Source organism: Callorhinus ursinus, unplaced genomic scaffold, assembly GCF_003265705.2.
Source record: "Callorhinus ursinus isolate GAN/ISIS: 27379988/994484 unplaced genomic scaffold, GSC_fseal_2.0 scaffold9, whole genome shotgun sequence".
In the NCBI taxonomy this organism is placed as follows: Eukaryota; Metazoa; Chordata; class Mammalia; order Carnivora; family Otariidae; genus Callorhinus; species Callorhinus ursinus.
In genome coordinates, this window is record NW_027397071.1 from 60,338,109 (window position 1) to 60,359,507 (window position 21,399).

General features: G+C 44.8%; 1 protein-coding gene across 1 annotated transcript in view; it reads left to right on the forward strand.

Annotated features, from left to right (window-relative positions):
• The first annotated feature begins 670 nt into the window (after positions 1–670).
• Positions 671–21,399, forward strand: part of RAB3B (RAB3B, member RAS oncogene family) — a 69,893-nt gene continuing 49,164 nt past the window's right edge. The window contains exons 1-2 of the mRNA XM_025871602.2: positions 671–832; positions 11,527–11,754. Coding sequence (XP_025727387.1) covers positions 11,527–11,754 — 228 coding nt within the window. The 5' untranslated portion in view covers positions 671–832. The remainder of the gene's footprint in view (positions 833–11,526; positions 11,755–21,399) is intronic.

The following is a 21,399-nucleotide window of genomic DNA, read 5'->3' on the forward strand; positions in this document are numbered from 1 at the left end:
TGAAAGTTTTTATTTTGTTTTGTTTTAATAAGGTTGATGGTAGCATGGTGACATTTAGGACAATCACTCAGGCTGCTGGTGTACAGGATGAATTGAAGAGTAGGTGGGGAGATCAATTAGGAGGCTGTTACATTAGTCCAGGCAAGAAGTGATGAGGTCTGAAACAGGGTGAGAGCCGTGGAGATGGAGAGGAAGGGCAGCGATAGGACATGATAAGGAGGTGTTATTACCAGACTCATGGGATGTGGGCATGAAGGAGTGCACAGAGTAAAGCACAATGCCCAGGTTTCTGACTTAGTTTCCTCTTGTAGTCAGCCGTCCAGGTTCTGCCTTTCTTCCTGGGCTTTTGTGAACATGAAGCAATATGACAGGAGAGTGTTTTGGAAATGGCAAAGCTGGGTACCCATCATCATCTACATTATTATCAAAGCTCTCTGATCACCATAGTAAGTTCAGTCTGTGAAATGAGATGTGACAATTAAGATAAATCACGGTAGTCACCCAGATATCAGCGAACTCAGGGTGGAGGGAGGGCAGGGATCCAAGATACAACGAATTTCTACACCTGCCGGCAGCTGGAGCCCGGGGCGGAGCGAACACAGACTCCGCCCCTGGGCGGGGCGTGGGTGGGGCCTGGACGCGGCAGTAGCGGAGCCGAGCTGTAGCCAGAGCCTCAGCCCTAAGTAGCCGCGGTGGGCACCAGACCCGACCCGCACCGACTCGCACCGCCGTGCTCCGCGAACCCGGCTGCGTCTTCTGCCTCGTGCCGCCAGGTCCGCCGTCCCGCAGCTTTGCCAGGAGCAAGCCGCTCGTAACGCACCCGGAGTCCCAGGTAAGGGGCGCGGCCCGGGCACCCCGCCTGGAGAGAATCTGGGACCCACCCCGGCTCGGGGCTCTGGCGACAGCGAGCGGGCGCTGAGGGGTGCGGGTAGCGGGAGGCGACACCGAGAATAAGGGGCTGGGAGAGGCCGCTGAGGAGGGGGCACCATGACCGGGAGGGAGGCGCATAGCTGAGGGGGTCTATCAGACCGCGAGGGCGGCGAGGGGTGCTCCGAGGGCAGGGGGCGGCGGGAGGTGGGAAAGCAAAAGTGGCCACTGGAGCGCAGTAGGGGCTCGCTGGGGAAAAACACGGGGCGTTGGGGGCGGGGAGATGTAAGGAGGGCCTGAGAGGGGCAGTGCGGGAAGGGGGTGCCAGGCAGCTGAGGGGCGTGAAGCGGGCGCTGAACGAGGGCACTGAGGACAGCGAGGCAAGGGGGCGGCGTGGAGGGCAGTACACGGGGTCCGCAAGGGTCGTGGTGAGCTGGAGAGCAGTGAGGTGATGAGGGAAAGGGGCGCCGGGCAGAGGGGGGTGTTTGTCGGGGAGAGGGGAAGAGGGTGAGGGAATGTGAATGGAGAGCTGGGAGCGAAAAGGATGCGGAGCCCGAGGCCAGCTTGGCGCGGGCACAGGGGATAACCATGAGTCGGGGCTGGGGGGTGGGGCTCGGAGGTGGGAAGCCTGCAAGACTGGGAAGGTGGGAGGCAAGGCTGGGTCTACCCAGACTGCAGAGGAAGGGGGCGGGGAGCTGGTGGAGGTAGAGGGCAGTGGCCTTGGATATGGGCAGTGGGCGCCTGAGTTCTGCTAGGGATGGGGGGCGGAGAGGCATGGGAATAGAGCAGGGGTCCGGCGGTTGGGGGTGGAGGAACTGTCTGGGAGCTTGGAGAGATTAGGGTAGTGGGTGTGCTGGGTTAGGTTGGGGAGGAAGCCAGGTATAGGTTGTGTGAGGGTGGAAAGACAATGGGGCCCGTATGGAGTCCATGGGCACCCAGGTGCTAAAACGTGTCTTAGCTACTCAGAAGGCTGAGGAGGGGGCGCAGGCACTGAACTCTGATACACCACCACCTGGGATTACAGACAAGAAGAGAATTTTGGACAGAAATAGTCATCCACTGGCCGCCTCTGTTCATTAGTCTGAATGTATGAAGGATTTTAGGGAGGGCAGGGTGGCAGCCTCTGGAAGCTAATAAAGGTGTGGAGGGGAGTGGGAGAAAGACAGGGCCCTCCATCCCAACTTCCTGGAATTCAGATGGAAAGGGGTTGGGGACAGTAAAAGGAGTGTGTCTTTACAGGTGGATGCCCACCTGTTCTGTGCATAAAAATGGAGAAAGACCATGGAATACCATGAAAAGCCCTGGCTATGGTAGTGGGAAGTCCTGGCACTGTGTTAGCCAGAGAAGACATTCTGCCAGAAAGATGATGGGTAAGGGAAGGCTTTCTGGTCATGAAGGATTTAGCCAGCAGTGGAGGACAGTTGTGTTCCTGTCAGAGGAAACACTATGGGAAAAGGCAAAACTCTAAAATGATCTCCATCCCAATAAATAAATCTCCAGTTTCGTAAGGAATATGATGTGAAGAGAGATACCAATAACCTATAGAGGATATTTTAAAAGATTTTCCCCCTGGGCGCCTGGGTGGGCTCAGTTGGTTGAGCGACTGCCTTCGGCTCAGGTCATGATCCTGGAGTCCCGGGATCAAGTCCCACATCGGGCTCCCTGCTCAGCAGGGAGTCTGCTTCTCCCTCTGACCCTCTTCCCTCTCGTGCTCTCTATCTCTCATTCTCTCTCTCTCAAATAAATAAATAAAATCTTAAAAAAAAAAAGAGAGATTTTCCCCCTAAGCTCAGAACTCCTTACAGTTCCTCTCCATCTTCCCAGAGTACAGCACAGGGTGTGGTGCACAATAGATGCTCAGTGAATGTTGATTCAGTGAACAGTTGACCTGTGCTGGTGCTCCTGCCTCCAATTCACTCATCCCCCCACCCCATTGTTGTAAGAAGCAAATATGGTAACATGGGTGAAAAGAGCTTCATAAACTATAAAGCAGTGTACAAAAGAGAGAGGCCACTAATATTATGCAGGTGTGCCTGCACTCTGTGTAAGACAGAATGCGTTGAAAGCACTTAGAGTTCCTGGCATTTAGTAGGTGTGCAGTAAATGGTAGCTATTATGATACAGTTTCCGGGGCTCTAAGAGACGTGGGGAAATAGTGAGGAGGTGGGCTGGGCTAGGCTGGCTGTGCTGGGTTGGGGAATGTCTAAAGAAAGTTTGAATTAAAAATAGAGTATGGCTTTAGGGAGCAGTTTGCATATAATAGGGTGAGGTCCACATTTGCCCAACTCCCTTCCTATCCTCACTAAATAGATGTTCCCAATGAGAAGACGGAGTACATTTACTGAGCACCTGCTATATGTCGTATATTATCTAGATGTTTTACCAACATTGACTATAATTTTCCCAACAATGCTTGTTTTACAAATGAGGAAACTGTGTCTTAGTCATGTAAAATTTCTTGGTCAAGGGGCGCCTGGGTGGCTCAGTCGTTAAGCGTCTGCCTTCGGCTCAGGTCATGATCCCAGGGTCCTGGGATCGAGTCCCACATCGGGCTCCCTGCTCGGCAGGAAGCCTGCTTCTCCCTCTCACACACCCGCTGCTTGTGTTCCTGCTCTCGCTATCTCTCTCTCTGTCAAATAAATAAATAAAAATCTTTAAAAAAAAAAAATTTCTTGGTCAAGGTCTCACAGCTAATAAATGACAGACCTGGAAACTGAATCTAGTTTGTTTGATTTGGAACCCCAAGCTATTTCTACTACCTAGGATGACTTGGTAGAAGAAAAGCAGACAGACAAAAAATTTTTAAGGGGTTTATAAGGCACTCTCCCATATATTGGTTTTTAATTCTTACAACAGTTTGCCAGGAAGTCTTTTGTTAACTCATTTTATAGATGAGAAAACTGATCTGCCTGAGGTTTCATGACTGCTGAGAGAGCCAGGGGCTCAACCTAGGTCTCTAGGACTCAATCTTGTGCTATTTCTATCAAGAGAAGTTCAGGGCGCCTGGGTGGTTCAGTTGGTTAAGTGTCTGCCTGTGGCCCAAGTGATGATTCTGGGGTCCTGGGATTGAGTCCAGCGTTGTGCTCCCTGCCTAGCCTGCTTCTCTCTCTGTCCCCCCCCCCCCGCTTCCCCACCACTGCCGACTTGTGCTCCCTCTTGCTCTCTCCCAAATAAATAAATAAAATCATAAAAAAAGAGAGAAGTTCATTCATTCACTTGTTTACTTCATGTAATGAGTTGATCTCTTACTAGATTTTAGGGCTCTCTCCTACTCTCTCCCCTCTTTCCTAGCTGGAATTAGCTTCTCCTTAGGTACTTATTTCTTCTGCCTATCAGACCGAAAGCCTTATTTGTTTTCATACCAATGCTCTCAGGGGCCATTTTCTTCTTTCCCCCAGCTTGGGACCAGAGATGACTTCCCAGATGGTCCCTGGGCTTTCATCTTTATGGCTTGTCCCGGAGACAGTGAGCTACCCAGCTCTATCATTTATGTGACTATCACAAAAGACAGGGAAGATCTGATCGATGCTTATCTTACAAATGCGTTCTGCACTCACCACTGTGCAGTGACCTGTCTGCTCATACCTGCCTTAGGTAGCTGCCTGCTGGGATGCTTTTTGCCTCTCTTCCAAATGTCTGTGTAGCCCCTGCCACCTTCTGAAGATTCCCTTAGAGGCTTCGATCTGAATGTGCCTTTCAACGGAACCTCCACCTCTCCCTATTTGCATACCACCTACTGGCAAAGCTACGCTATGTGCACATAAACAGATGTTGACAGTACAGTATGGCAAGTTTTAGGAAAGAGCTGCACAGGGTGCTGGAGATGCTTCTTTACTCACCCTAAAAATGTTGAAGTTTTAAATTTCCCTAAGCCTAATCCAGTCTGGGAGTCATTAAATAATAGAAGGTCTAGTCATGATACTCCAGCTGACTTGCTATATGACCTTGGACAAATCACTTCTCTTTATGGAGCCTCAATTTTTTTTTTTTTAACCTGTGAAATGAAGGGAAGTGGATCAGATTAGGAACTGAAACTAGTTTCTACTCTTGCCTCACCCCCTGTGGCAGACCTAGCTCATAAGGGCAGGCACTTTCCCCGCGGATTGTCCACGACGCCACGTGCGTTTTTCTCAACACAGTGTATGAAGCACATTCGTATGCATTCTGTTACTTAAAATCCACAGCAGCTTTCGGAGGTAGGTAATATCATCACATCATAGATGAGAACATTGAGGTTCAGAGTTTAAATGACTTGCCCAAGTTCATACATTGAATTATGAGAAAGCTGGGACCAGGAACCAGGTTTTTTGTTATGGTGAAGCTACCACACTCCCAAATCCGTTCTTATTCCAAAAATCTAAGAGTGTAAACAGCTGCATCAGAAAAAAATGAAGACTAATAACGTGACATTTACATCAATAGTCTGGCACATGGCAAATGCTCAATAAATGTTTATTGAAAGGAGTAACATGCCCTAAAGATTTGCTACAGGTCCAGTGTTGACAGAGTGTAAGGATGGATAAAACTCAGATCCAGAAGAGGAGGCAGACAGCTAATTGTAAAACAAGCTCCAATAATGTAGTCCAGATTAGGGAGAAAGCAGTTGAACAAGATTTGACTACAGAAGTGAATTAGAGGGGCCAGTGAAATAATATTTATTGTGTACCTCTCATGGGCCAAGAAACCATAGTAGATTAATTACATATGGCAACTGCTCATTCTATTGGTATCCCAGCTCCGTGAAGTAGGAGGTATTTTTCTCTATTCTAAAGTAAAAATGCTGTGACTTAGAGAGGTGATATGACTTGCCCAAAAATTCAGCTGAGGACTAGAACGGGGATTTTGAACTTTCCTATAATGAAAGAGACTAGGTCTAGTCTCAACTGTTGGCTTTGAGACTTGAGCAAATCCTTAATTTCTGGTCCTCAGTTTCTTTCTTGATTAAGTGGGAATAATAATATCTGCCCACCTAATTTTATCTCCCAGGTTTAGAGGATAAAATGCGATAGAGGATGTGAAATGAGGTAAGGATCCAATCTGTGTTTCAGTAAAGTTACTGAATATTTATTTATAATTGCTTTTATTTAACTTAGTTAAATAACTAAGTTATTTAACTTTAAATGACTGCTGGTTATTTAAGCAGCAGTTCCATTTCTAGGGATCTTCTTAAGGAAATAAATATGAAACTGAGCAAATATTTATGTAAAGACATAACCACTCTGATTTAATTTATAATAATTAAAAATAGAAAAATAAAGGTACAATATTAAAGACTTGGTCCTACGACACATCCATAGGATGGAATACAATGTAGTCAATTGAAATGATATTTATGAAGAGTTTTATTTTTTTTTTAGATTTTATTTATTTATTAGACAGAGAGAGACACAGCGAGAGAGGGAACACAAGCAGGGGGAATGAGAGAGGGAGAAGCAGGCTTCCTGCTGAGCAGGGAGCCTGATGCGGGGCTCAATCCCAGGACCCTGGGATCATGACCTGAGCTGAAGGCAGACGCTTAATGACTGAGCCACCCAGGCTCCCCTGAAGAGTTTTAAAAGTCTCAGAAAAAATATTTATGGTATAATGTTAAGTGAAAAGAAGCAGGATACAAAACTAATGGAAAGTGTGATCTCAGCTATTAAAATATACATAGAAGATAATAGACATATAGATATAGATAAAAGGTATAAACAGGGGCGCCTGTGTGGCTCAGTTGGTTAAGCAGCTGCCTTCGGCTCAGGTCTGGGATCGAGCCCCGCATCGGGCTCCCTGCTCGGCGGGGAGCCTGCTTCTCCCTCTCCCACTCCCCCTGCTTGTGTTCCCTCTCTCGCTGTGTCTCTCTCTGTCAAATAAATAAATAAAATCTTTAAAAAAAAAAAAAGGTATAAACAGACCTCTATGTTTGTATATGCAAAGACTAGATGAAGGATAGATACATTGGTAACATATTTGTCTCTGGGGAGAGGAACAGAGGCTTGGAATCAGGGGTGAAAGCAGGACTAACTTTTCACTATAAACCTTTAGGTTACATATTACTTATTTTTTATGGAAAAAATTAAGAAAATAATGCCAGCTACAGATGGTAATAAGATAATGCTTGCAAACAGTAAAAGTTTGAATTATTTTCAATGTATGTATTACTTTTTAAATCAACAACTAATAAAATATAATTTAAAAACAGATGGTACTTTGTTGCCTAAGAAAATAAGGGAGGGAATACATTTAAATGTTAACAATGGCAGTTTCTGAGTGGATGGGGTGTCTTGTGTTCTTTTCTAATTTTTTATAATGAATATATACTTTTTTTTTAAGATTTTTATTTATTTATTTGTTTAACAGAGAGAGAGAGAGAGAGAGAGAGCACAAGCAGGCAGAGCGGCAGACAGAGGGAGAGGGAGAAGCAGGCTCTCTGCCGAGCAGGGAGCCTGATGCGGGCCTGCATCCCAGGACCCTGGGATCATGACCTGAGCTGAAGGCAGCCGCTTAACTGACTGAGCCACCCAAGCGCCCTGAATATATACTTTCAAAGCAGAAATTCCCTCTTGTAAACAAAAATGACTGGCAGCAGAGGAGAGGATGGTATGAAGCTGTTGTGGTTGCTTCCCTTGTTTTAGGTAGAAGAAAAGTGTAATTTCTTTGAAAAGCTGAAAAGTTAGGTCTATGAGACAGTTTAAGCAAGCAGTGGCATCCTCCCCTCCAATCTCATTTTCATCTTCAATGTATTTGCTCCACATGTCCAAGTGTCCGGGGCATTTTCCACACCCACTAGTGAGTGTTGTCATGGGGCAGATTGATATAGGAATGGGACTGAGGGTCTCAGATAAAGGCTTGAGAGCTGGGAGAAAAGAGAAAGAAGAACAGAGGCCACTGAAGGCTACTGGTGGCATATTAAATGATGTGGGGAACAAAGGCAGAAGAAAAATTATTAAATTTCCTTACTACCTACAACCCATTGACAAGTCCATGAAACAGGCAGAGTGACATTCCTCAAGGGGCTCAACTGCCTCTAAGTCAATGTTGACACTTTGCTAAGGGCAAAAGGCCCACTTAGCCCCACCCCTCCCCAATTCTCTCTCTCTCTCTCTCTCTCTCTCTCTCTCTCTCTCTCTCTCTCGCTTTTTTAATTATTTATTTATTTGATAGAGAGAGACACAGCGAGAGCGGGAACACAAGCAGGGGGAGTGGGAGAGGGAGAAGCAGGCTTCCTGCAAAGCAGGGAGCCCGATGCGGGGCTCCATCCCAGGACCTTGGGATCATGACCTGAGCTGAAGGCAGACGCTTAATGACTGAGCCACCCAGGCGCCCCTCCCAATCCTCTCTGGATGAGAGAGCAGAAGGGTGACAGAAGACAAAGCACAAGCTGACACCCTGCAACCTCCCTCCCCCACTCTTGGGTGGGACAGTGTGACGTTCTTCCAGGAATCTCCCAACTATCAATGTTAATACCTTGCTAGAGGGGAAAACAACCTTAACTTGACAATGGCAAGGCCTCCATTACCTTGTAGGTCCTCTTTAGCATATGAAAGTTCTTTTGAAACCTCCCTTTTCCTTACCGCCCCAACCCCATAGTATATAATCAGCCACCCCTCATAACCCCGGTGCAGCAACTCTTTCTGCCCACCTGTCCTGTTCCCGTGCTTTAATAAAATCACCTTTTTGCACCAAAGACGTCTCAAGAATTCCTTCTTGGGCGCCTGGGTGGCTCAGCCGTTGAGCGTCTGCCTTCGGCCCAGGTCATGATCCCAGGGTCCTGGGATCGAGCCCCGCATCAGGCTCCCTGCTCCACGGGAAGCCTGCTTCTCCCTCTCCCACTCCCCCTGCTTGTGTTCCCTCTCTCGCTGTGTCTCTGTCAAATAAATAAATAAAATCTTAAAAAAAAATTATTTCTCGGCCGTCGGCTTCAAACCCTAACGTCTTTCCTACATCATTAAAGGGCTGTTAATAATCCTACATATTTGTCTGACCTTTCTGCAAGAGAGCTTTAAATTTTCGTCAGTTCCTTGTCCTTAGAGCTCACCTGAGAGGCATATAGAGCTAAATCCACCAGTCAAAATCTTTCCTTTGAGGAACAAAAACAGGAATTTCTTTTTCTTTTTTAATTAAAATTTTTTTAATTTAAATTCAATTAATTAGCATATAATGTATTATCAGGTTCAGAGGTGGAGGTCAGTGATTAATCAGTTGCATATAATACCCAGTGCTCCTTACATCACATGCCCTCCTTAATGTCCTTCATTCAGTTACCCCATCCCCCCACCCCTCTCCCCTCTAGCAGCCCTGTTTGTTTCCTATGCTTAAGAGTCTCTGGTTTGTCTCCCTCTCTGATTTCATCTTGTTTTAATTTTTTCCTGTCTTCCCCTATGATCCTCTGTTTTGTTTCTTAAATTCCACATATCAGCGAGATCATATGATAATTATCTTCTCTGACTGGCTTATTTTGCTTAGTATAACACCCTCTATTGCCATCCTCGTCGTTGCAAATGGCAAGATTTCATTTTTTGATGGCTGAGTAGTATTCCACTATGTATATATACCACATCTTTTTTATCCGTTCATGTCAATGGACATCTGGGCTCTTTCCATAGTTTGGCTATTGTGGACATTACTGCTATTATAAACATTGGGGTGCAGGTGCCCCTTTGGATCACTACATTTGTATCTTTGGGGTAAATACCCAGTAGTGCAATTGCTGGGTCGTAGAATAGCTTTATTTTCAACTTTTTGAGGAACCTCCATACTGTTTTCCAGAGTGACTGCACCAGCTTGCATTCCAACCAACAGTGTAAGAGGGTTCCCCTTTCTCTGCATCCTCGCCAACATCTGTCATTTCCTGACTTGTTTAATTGTAGCCTTTCTGACTGCTGCGAGGTGGTATCTCATTGTGGTGAGTGATGTGGAGCATTTTTTCATGTGTCTGTTGGCCATTTGTATGTCTTCTTTGGAGAAATGTCTGTTCATATCTTCTGCCCATTTCTTGATTGGATTACTTATTCTTTGGGTGTTGAGTTTGATAAGTTCTTTATAGATTTTGGATACTAGCTCTTTATCTGATATGTCATTTGCAAATATCTGCTCCCATTCTGACTGTTGTCTTTTGATTTTGTTGACTATTTCCTTCTAAAACAGGAATTTCTAAAGACAGTGATACCCTGGACATTATCTCATGTGAGGGCTGTCCTCCCACCCTCTTCTGATCACTTACACACCTGTCCAAGAACCCAGTGTTGAGCATAAGGAGAGATTGCAGGTGGAGAAGTAGGGCACCTGCTACTCCAATAGGACTATGGGACCAAGTGCTGGATTATGGGGTTCAGATCCAAAGTGTTCTAGGAAAGGTGGCAGGTTTGAGAGAGCTGGGATCTCAGGGAAGGCGTGGCACATAAATAAATACTTGCTGAATGGATGAGTGAGCAAATAAATAAAGGATCGAGGCTTTAAGGGATTTGGAACAATAATGGCTAATGTTCACAGCTGTGTGGGATTTATCAGTTTATTAAGGTCTTACTTATTGTTATCTCATTTGAGTCCTGTAACAGCCCTGTAAGAAAAGCAGGGCAGAAATTGTCCTTTCCATTTTCCAGATGATAAGATTGAGTCCCAGAGGGATGAGGTAACTTTTATTAATCCAGCACACATTTACTGAGTGCTGATTATGTACTAGGATTTGTGCTAGAGGCTAGAGATGTACTTCAGAAATGAAGTACATTAGATCCAAGATACTTGGTCTGAAGGAGGAGCTGGAATAGTAAACAGCTGTGAAATGATACCAGTGCTGTTAGTGTGCTCTGGGGGCATAGAGGCAGGAGTGCATGTATACCTCTGCCATGCACAGGAAAGGTGAGATTTCATTTGGATCTATAAGCATGAAGAGGAGTTTATTAGAAGAGTGTTGTGAACAGAAAGAATGCATGTCTAAAGGGACAAAGCAAGAAATAACATGGCATATTTAAAGCGTAATTTGGTATAAAAGTGGCACAGATTGGTAGGGAGAAGGCCTAGGGGAAGATAAAGTTTAGAGAGTTTATTCTTTGGTTAGTTGGTTCTTTGTCAAGTTAAACAGTTTGGGCTTGATCTTTAGAGCCATAGGGAGCCATGAATGATTTTGAAACGGGAATGATAGCCCTGTGCTGAGCCTTTCCTGGAATATTCATGTGTTTACTGTTTTGGCTTTTTCTTTTCAAAACTTGGCTCAGGAGCTGCCTCCTATGGGAGACTCTCCTTGACCATCATGCCTTCAAATTGGGTTAGATGTCAGATGTTTCTTGTGGGCTTCCTGGGCCAAGGCTTCCCTCCGTCTTATGACTTATCTACTGACTTGTTACCCTGTGTTTACATGCTTTTTCACTCTAATCTGTGGCCACTCGGAGGTCATACACCATGTCTGATACATATTTGTAGTCCCTATACCCAGCACAGGGCTTGACCCAGAGCAACATGCTCAGTAAATATTTGCAGAAGGAATGAATGGGAGGAACCAGGTTTCACCCCAATCCTGAGACAACCTTTGAGAGAGCAGGTGCAGTACTGGGGTGATTCTGTGGTGTGTGTGTTTCTTCAGTCATGCTTGGGTGGAGAGTATGTTTGTGAATGGTGGAGTGACCATTAAAGATTGGTGACACTGGAGGTGTGTTCCTGAGTGACCACAGGTGTCTCCTACAGATGGCTTCCGTGACCGATAGTAAAGCTGGAGTCAAAGATGCTTCCGACCAGAATTTTGACTACATGTTCAAACTGCTCATCATTGGCAACAGCAGCGTTGGCAAAACTTCCTTCCTCTTCCGCTATGCTGACGACACCTTTACCCCAGCCTTCGTCAGCACTGTGGGCATTGACTTCAAGGTGAAGACAGTCTACCGCCATGAAAAACGAGTGAAGCTGCAGATCTGGGTGAGTCCTGGGCATCTTGGGGTGACTAGTCTGCTAGTATAAGGGCTGGGAGGTGGGTGCCAGTTTGGAACTTCTGGGTCTTATGACATCAAGCACCAGTGCTATTGAAGGTCTGGCCCCTGGACTGCCCCTTGCTGATTTTATAGAAGTTTCTCTCCTCTGGGGGCTCATTTGATTCTGCTGCTTAACTAAGAGGCTTTATCCTGCCCATACACATGAGTGACCAAGAATCTGGGCTTTGGAGTTAGAAATTTGGATTCAACTTCTAGTTCTGCCACTTATTAATCATGGAATCTTGACTAAATTACTTAACCTCTCTAGGCTACCTTTTCCTCTTTGGGGATTATAATAGCATCTACATCGTAGGATTGTTTGTTCTTAGCATAGTTCCTGAAACGTAGTAAATGCACAGTAAATGTTAGCTCCTGTGTTCATAATCTATCACTGCATAACAAATCACTTCAAAACTTGATGGCTTAAAACAACAATAGTTCATTATTACACAGTTTCTGTGGATCAAACATTTGGGAGTAGCTTGGTTTCTATCTTGTGGCCTCTTAGGAGGTTGCAGCCAGATACTGGCTCAGGTTGCAGTCATCTGAAGGCTTGAGTAGGGCTGGAGGATCCCTTCCCTTCGAAAGCTGCTTACTCATGTATATCAGGTATTGGCTGTTAGCAGGAGGCCTTAGTTCTTTCCCATGTGGTTCTGTCCTTGGAGTTGCTTAAGTATCTTCATGGCGTCCCCCAGGAGGAGAGAGCCAAGAAACCAGAGAGAATGTGGCAATGTCTCTTATTATTTAGGCTTAGAGTAGTCTGTTGGTCACTGATTCAGTGTAGGAGGAAAGTAAACAAGGGTATGAATCCTGGGAGGTAAGGATCATTGGGGACCATCTTAGAAGTTGGAAACCACAGCTATTATTATTGGTATTTACTACCAATTTATTACTACAGTGGTACTAATAATATATATATATCTACATATATCATATATATATATGAGATGATATAGCAAAATGTAGATCATATACTTTTCAATAATGAATTAGTACCAGGATTGGAAATTTTGAAAATTAGTGATTTAAAGTATTCAATGCATGTGTTATTTATTATCTCTCCATTCAGCTTGTTAAATGTACATCAATACATTATGCATATATCTTATTGGCTGTATACAATACTTTTCTTTTTATAAATTATCTCCATATATTATCTTACAGTTAACCCCCTGGGCAGATATTATTTTAATTCACTCCTATTTTACAGAAGAAAAAAACTGAGACTCAGTAATTAACTTGCCTTAGGTCGAACACACAGTTGCAAAGTGGAATTCCAACTCAGACCTTCTGATTCCAAGTTACATGTTCTTTTCTCTACACTGTGCATGTAAAGTCTTGCAGAGCCCATACTTCCATTTATGATAGTTAAGTATAAATTTATATGGAGATAAAAGTTTATTTTGTTCATTTAGTCTCTCTTAAAAGTATTGAGGAATTATGAGTTATTAGAAATGTAAGAAGCTAAACAGACTACTAAGTTCATTGGTTCTAGAAGTGTGGTTTTAGTCCCAGAATTACCTGGGAATTTGTTAGAAATGCAGTTCTAGAAATGCAAATTCTCACGCCCCTCCTGAGACCCACTAAATAAGAAATTCTGAGCTATGGCCCAACAATGTGTGTGTTATAACAAGCCTTCCAGGTGACTTTGAGGCAGGCTAAAATTGAAGAACCACTTTGGTTTAACTACCATTTGGTTTGCCCATCTCATGGTGAGAATTAGTAAGCATTTATTAAGTACCTATTATGTGCCAAGTGCTTCCCCTTGTGTGGTCTAGCATCCTCTTCATAGCCAGTGCACAGAGAGATGAGAGCAGAGGATATTGGGGCATGGTGAGTAATACAGGGTAACTGGAGCAAGGCTGTGGAGAGCTGGGAGGGGTGCTGAGAGAGAAATTTGCTGGAGAGGCTATCAGGCAGCAGCTTGAGGGTCAGGGACAACTTGCACAGCAAACAGAAGTTTCTTGTCATGGGCCAGGGTTTACCTACCTGATAATTGTTGAGAGAGCTGAAGAAGCTATTAGAATTTATTTTTATCTATGAACATAAAATGCATGTTTACTAATATTTCTTATGTGGATTGACATTCCACATCACATGGTCACATATCTTGAATTCAGAAAGTCTTCCAGTAGGGGAAGACATTCTGACCTTCTAAGGGATTGGCAGGGGTGGTTCCCTCACTCCTTCATTTATGTTCAGCCGTTGTGAGCTTTTGCAGTGGATTTATTGATTATACCACCCTTATTTAACTAAATAAACCTTCACGATGGATATGTGGTTTTAAAAGTGTCCTGCAAATAGGGCGCCTGGGTGGCTCAGTTGGTTAAGCAACTGCCTTCGGCTCGGGTCATGATCCTGGAGTCCAGGATGGAGAGTCTGCTTCTCCCTCTGACTCTCCCCCCTCTCATGTGCTCTCTCTCTCTCATTCTTGCTCTCTCTCAAATAAATAAATAAATAAATAAAAATTAAAAAAAAAAAGTGTCGTGCAAAGAAACCTCTGCCTGAAGACTATACTCAGTATAGTGAGCCCAATGAGCACGGAAAATGGCTGAACTGATGTTTCTCTGACTCCCAGCACAAGTTCATTGTCAGGGATGTTTTGAGGTAAAATCGATGATGATCTAATTAGATCTGACATAGTCAATCACATTGCTTTTGCTAAAAAAAAAATTGGCAAAGAGATTTTGTGCATGTGTGCTTTCCTATAGCAAAAAAAAGTCTGTACTGTTCATAAATGCATTAAAATGTAAACATTGAAATATTAGTTATATCATTTTTATGTATTTTAACATCTTTTGTGTACAGAAGTAGGTATATATGTACATATGATCTAAGTAAATATACAAATATTGTGGTTATGTGCTCACATGGCCTTACCTACAGGGGCTTAAATTTGGAGACCGTTGCCAGACAGTGGGGAGCTATAGAAGGGTTTTATCAAGGTCAGATTTGCATTTTAGAAAAATCCCTTGCTTCGGTTTGGAGGATAGATGGAAGCAAGGCAAGGAAGCCAGTGGTTTGGGTAAGTTACAAAGGACCTGAATTAAGTCTGCTTGGGCTGTGGTAACAAATACCACAGACTCAGTAGCTTAAACAACAGAAATTTATTTTCTCACAGTTCGAGAAACTGGAAGTCCAAGATCAGAGTGCCAGCTAGGTTGATGTCTGGGAAGAGGTCTCCCCAAGGGTTGCAGGTGGCCACCTTCTAGCTGTGTGCTCACATGGCCCTTCCTTGGTGCTTATATATGGGGAGTGAGTGGGCTCTCTGGTGTCTTTTCTTATAAGGACACTAATCCTATCAGATCAGGACCCCACTCTTACAGCCTCAATTAACCTTAATCTCTAACTTAGAATCCCCATCTCCAAATATAGCCACATTGGGGTTAGGGCTTCAATGTATGAATTTTGGGAGAATACAGCATTTGGAACATAATAGTAAGACAGTGACAAAATGACCTAAGGGATGGAAATGAGGGTTTGCAGATTTGTCGATGGGGGGCTACATGTGATAACATAGTATTGTGCCTGGCATGTTTTAGGAACACAATAAATGTTAGGTTCCTTTTTTTCTGTGCTCTAATCCATACGCAAAGGCTGACTGGGTCCCTTCCCAGGTTTTCCACCTGTGGTTCCAGGAGTGCTGGAACAGGACAGGCGCTGTCTGAAGTGTTCAATTAAATTTCTCCAGCCAGTTTGATCTCTTGGGATTTCAGAAAGCCATTGTCAGGGTGGAAGGTGGGGAGAGGGAACAAGAGGAGGTTCTGAGCATTGCTGAGCAGGACCATTCACGAAAGGAGTTTCTCTCATCTCTGAAGGGTGTTGGATGATGAAGGTATTGGTAGTGCTTTGTTCCCTGGGGTCCTTGGCTACATAGGTCCCTGAGAGCCCCCTGTTTCATGAGAGGTTAATTATTGTGGATCAGAGAAGAGAATCTTACTGGGGAGGTGGGGGTAGGGGAGAAATCTCATTAATAGAGAGTGAGAGCATGCACAGGTGTGAAGGGAGAGAGACTTGGTAACCCCAGAGCAACAGACCTGACTAGAGGCCATTTACTGCTGGGTGCTGGTTGCCAAGCAACCGCTGGAGGCCTGTGGGAAGAGATGAGTGGGAGAGGGCCTTCCACCACTTCTGTTTGGGGCCCACTTCAGGGACTCTTAGGTCTGGTGCTGGTCAAGGGAAGAATCGGGGTGTCTGCAGAAGGACTGAGCTGACCTAGGACTCTGGAGTCCTGGGTTTCAGTCCTGGCTCTGCCCTCTAGTCATGTGATCTGGAGTGACCCTTCTCCTCCACGGGCCTGTTTCCCTAACTATCAAAGGGAGAAAATAATCCTTGGCTCTTCTTGCCTCATGAGTTGTTATGAAGATCAAGTGAGGAAATGCAAAGGAGTGCCTAAAGAGAACTCTGAAGCCTTGAGGAGATCAGGGGATTATGGATGTTGTCAGCCATGTGAATTCTTCTTGTATGTGATTTTTCAGTCATTCTTTGTATCTTTCCCACCTTCCCTCTGACCCAGGGAGGTAGTTATCTCCATAAAGAATGGGTGTTTGAGGTCGGAGATGTGAAGTACCTTATGTGGAGCCAAACCGTAAACTTCATTCTTTAATTCATTAAGTAGACATTGTGACAGGCATTGTACTAGCTGTGGGGAAATAGCCTTCCTGCTCGCATGGAGTTTGCCCTCTAGGAGGGGAGATAGACACTAAGTACATAAATAAAAAATACCTAATTTGGGGACACCTGCGTGGCTCAGTTAGTTAAACTTTGGACTGTTGGTTTTGGCTCAGGTCATGATCTTGGGATCATGAGATCGAGCCCCACATCAGGCTCCATTCTCAGCAAGAGTCTGCTTGGGATTCTTTCCCTTTCCCTCCCCCTCTGCCCCTACCCCTGCATGTGTGTGTGCCCTCTCTCTCTCTTTCTCTTAAATAAATAAATAAATAAATAAATAAAATCTTAAAAAAACAAAAAACAAAACTAATTTTATCAGTGGTAAGGGCCCTGAAGGAAAAGAATAGACTTGTTTAAAACCCAGTCCACTGGGACTCAGAACTCTGAAATCACTGAAATATGACTTAAATCTCATCCCTAGGCTTGCAACTGGAGTTCAGGGTCAAATTCTGTTCACAATTTTTTTTCTTTTTTTTTTTTTTTAAGGCTTCTCACTGAGCAGGGAGCCCGATGCGGGGCTCCATCCCAGGACCCTGGGATCATGACCTGAGCCAAAGGCAGATGCTTAACCGACTGAGCCACCCAGGCGCCCCTCTATTCACAATTTAAAAGGCTAGCTTTGCTGATGATTTTCACCACACCAGTTCACCTGAGGCCTATCTCCGTCAGGGGACATGATACCAGGGGTCTCTCTCATGGAAAGATAGTATCTCCTCCTGCCTACTCCCACCAGTGAGGCTTTTTTGATGACCCGCATGTCAAGAAGACTTTAAAGATAAGAGTGCTTCATGTGTCTGGGGTTATTTGTATATAGATTGGGAAAAGACCGGCTGGCCTGCCCAACATTCTTCTTTGCTTGTTTAAGAACTCTGTTTTGTGAAGGATTTGTAGGCCGCTGCCCTTTCTCCTGGGCCTATCCTTGTATTACTGTTTTCCATTGTCTTTCTTTCTCTACAACTCATTCCTCTGAAGCCCTCAGTTACTATAGCACTTCTGTGTACCGCCATTATTCTATTTGTTTTGTTGTGTTGGTGATGATATTGGAAGGATAAAGTGTGTAAAGCACTAACAGAATGCCTGGCATGGAGTAAACACTCAACAAATAGTAGTTTTTATTAAGGTTCCAGGGTGATCAAGAAATGATACTCCCTGGGCACCCATGTGGCTCAGTTGGTTAAGCGACTGCCTTCGGCTCAGGTCATGATCCTGGAGTCCCTGGATCGAGTCCCGCATTGGGCTCCCTGCTCGGCGGGGAGTCTGCTTCTCCCTCTGACCCTAACCCCTCTCATGTGCTCTGTCTCATTCTCTCTCTCTCAAATAAATAAATAAAATCTAAAAAAAAAGAAAGAAAGAAATGGTACTCCTTTTCTTCCCTCCTCAAGTTTGGAACCAAGTGAGAGAGTCAGAGAGATTGGGAGTAATGTGACAGCCTTATTACTGATAAAAGCTAGGTTGGAGCTCCTGGTCCAAGACTTCAGGGAAGTGGAACTTGCTAATACTTCACTCTGGAGTCAGGTAGACGTAGAAACCAATCACAGGTCAACACGGGCCAGCTGCAATTAGCTCATGCAGTATGCATCCAAGGTCAAAGTACATGTGGCCCAGACTTACTAATGCTTCAGGCCTAAAGCATCCCACCCAGGTCTGCGTTAGATGCCTTTATCTCCGTGTTCAGTCTTCCTCATGGAGGAAGGGAGGGTTCCTCCTCCAACAGCTCTTTTTAACATAGAAGTAAGCATTCACTCCAAAGGGAAGTTGGACAGAGTAATGAAAGCTGGGAGGGGCACCTGGGTGGCTTAGTCAGTTAAGCATCTGCCTTCAGCTCGGGTCATGATCCCAGGGTCCTGGAATCGAGCCCTCCATTGGGCTCCTTGTCTGCGGGGAGCCCGCTTCTCCCTTTCCTCCCTGCTTGGACTCTCCTTCTCTCTCTCTCAAATAAGTAAATAAAATCTTTAAAAAAAAATGATGAAAGCTGGGAAAAATAGGAGGAGTCTTAAGAGATTTCCTGGGAATCCTGAATTCTACAGTAATAAAGGGTGACTTCCTATGTCACCAGGAGCTGAGAACAATAAGACCAGATGAGATAACGATGTCGGGGGTGCCTGGGTGGCGCAGTCGTTAAGCGTCTGCCTTCGGCTCAGGTCGTGATCCCAGGGTCCTGGGATCGAGTCCCACATCGCGCCCCCTGCTCGGCGGGAGGCCTGCTTCTCCCTCTCTCACTCCCCCTGCTTGTGTTCCTGCTCTCGCTATCTCCCTCTCTGTCAAATGAGTGAATAAAATATTAAAAACAAACCAAAACAAAAACGTTGTCGGGAAGTCAGCTAGGTTCACTTACTATCCAACTACCTTATTCCCACAAAGCCACCCTGATGAAATTTGGGTTACCACATGGCTTTTGAGTCACTTATAAATAAGAAAAGTAGTGAATATTACATTGGGGAATGTCAAAGACTTATATCTTGGAACCAGTAATATAAGAATGCAATAAATATGGAGCGCCTGGTGGCTCAGTCAGTTAAGTGTCTGACTCTTGATTTTGGCTCAGGTCATGATCTCAGTGTGGTAAAATCAAGCCCTGCATAAGGCTCCATGCTGGGCGCGGAGCCTGCTTAGGATTCTCTCTCTTCTCTTCCTATCCCTGTGCCCCTCCCTGTCCTACTCTCTCTCTTTCTCTAAAAAAAAAAAAAGAGGGCAATAAATGTAATGGAGCTTAGGAATGTGGGGAAATATAATCATACTAGAAACCTACATTAAGAAGGATTGTGGCTCTTAGGCAGTTTTTTAACAAATATTTGCTACGGCTAACACTGGGGATAGAGAAATTAATACAAAGAGTAACAGATTCTCTGCTCTCCAGAACTAGTGACACTGGATTTACCTCTGAGCTCCAAAAGTGAAATAAAATGAGTAGCATAGTTCTCTTGTTCTTGGTAAGGGAAGCAAACTAGGACATCCTGAGAGGGAGACTTTTCCCAAGAATTTAAGTGTATGTAATAAAGAGTTATTATATGAGGTTGAGTGGCTGTCTCATGGATGTCTGTATGAGTTTCCTCCTGCTGCTCTAACAAATCACCACAAACCCAGTGGTTTAAAACAACACAAATTTATTATCTTAAGTTCTGGAGGTCAGAAGTTCAAAATTGGTGTCCCTTGGTTAAAAATTGAAGTGTTGGGGCACCTGGGTGGCTCAGTCATTAAGCATCTGCCTTTGGCTTGGGTCATGATCCCAGGGTCCTGGGATCAAGCCCTGCATTGGGCTCCCTGCTCTGCTGGAGGCCTGCTTCTCCCTCTCCCTTTCCCACTCTCCCTGCTTGTGTTCCCTCTCTTGCTGTGTCTCTCTCTGTCAAATAAATAAATAAAATCTTTAAAAAAAAAACTGAAGTGTTGGCAGGTGTGTGTTCCTCTTGGTGGCCCTGGGGAGAATCCATTAACTTGCCTTTTTTGGCTTCTAGAGGTCACTTGCATTCCTTTACTTGTGGCCCCTTCCTCCATCTTCAAAGCCAGAGATGCAACATATAGATATATATATTTTAAAGATTTTATTTATTTACTTGACAGAGAGAGACACAGCGAGAGAGGGAACACAAGCAGGGGGAGTGGGAGAGGGAGAGGCAGACTCCCCGCCGAGCAAGGAGCCTGATGCGGGGCTCAATCCCAGGACCCTGGGATCATGACCTGAGCTGAAGGCAGACACTTAACCGACTGAGCCACCCAGGTGCCCCGAGATGCAACATCTTTTGATCTCTCGCTCTCTCGCTCTCTCTCTGACCTTCCTGCTTTTCTCTTATAAGGACGCTTATGATTATCTTGGGATCACCTGAATAATCAGGATAGTCTCCCATCTCCAAACCTTAATTTAATCCTATTTGTGAAGTCCCTATTGCCATGCCAGGTAACATATTCATAGGTTCTGGGGATTAAGATGTGAGTATCATTTGGGATGCTATTGTTCTGACTTCCACAGCATCTCTTGATAACATGGAAAAGATCTGTTGTACGCATGAAACTGAAATTACATGGTACATTAACTAACTGGAATTTATCTATCTATTTATTTTTGAGAGAGAGAGAGAGCTTGTGCGTGCACAAGAGGCAGGGAGGGGCAGAGGGAGAGAAAATCATAAGCAGGTTCCACACCCAATGCAGAGCCAGACATGGGGCTTGATCTCACAACCCTGAGATCATGACCTGAGCTGAAATCAAAAGTTGGATGCCCAACCAACTGAGCCACCCAGGCACCCCATTAACCAACTGGAATTTAAATAAAAATGAAAAAAGAAACAACAACAACAAAACAAACAAGAGGGACACCTGGGTGGCTCAGTCGGTTAAGCATCTGCCTTCAGATCAGATCATGATCCCAGGGTCCTGGGATTGATCCCTGCATTGGGCTCTCTGCTCTGCGGGAAGCCTGCTTCTCCCTCTCCCACTCCCCCTGCTTATCTTCCCTCTCTCGCTGTGTCTCTCTCTGTCAAATAAACAAATAAAATCTTTAAAAATATATATATATAATAAAATCTTAAAAAAAAACAAAAACTAACTGGAAGTGATAGAAGCAAAAAAAATAATAACAATAACACGGAAAAGATCTAATACAAATGCTCCTTATCCTTCAAGGCTCTAACTCCCTCTCCTCCAATGATAGTTCCCTCCGCTGACTGCCTGAAACAGGTACTGTCTGCATCTTAGGCTCACACTGCCCACCGAGAGTGCCTGTCACCTTGTTAGATGCCAACAAGCCTGTGAGGTCAGAGCTCATCACATCTCAGTCTCCCATTTTAGACATGAGGAGGCTGAGGTCCAGAGAGAGATGCAGACTTTACTAAGGGCCCACAGTGTGGTTTCTTAACATGTTTCAGTGCTCTTCCTACCACTTCAGGAAGGTGAAATCTGGCCACCTGAACATAGACTGGGGACCCAT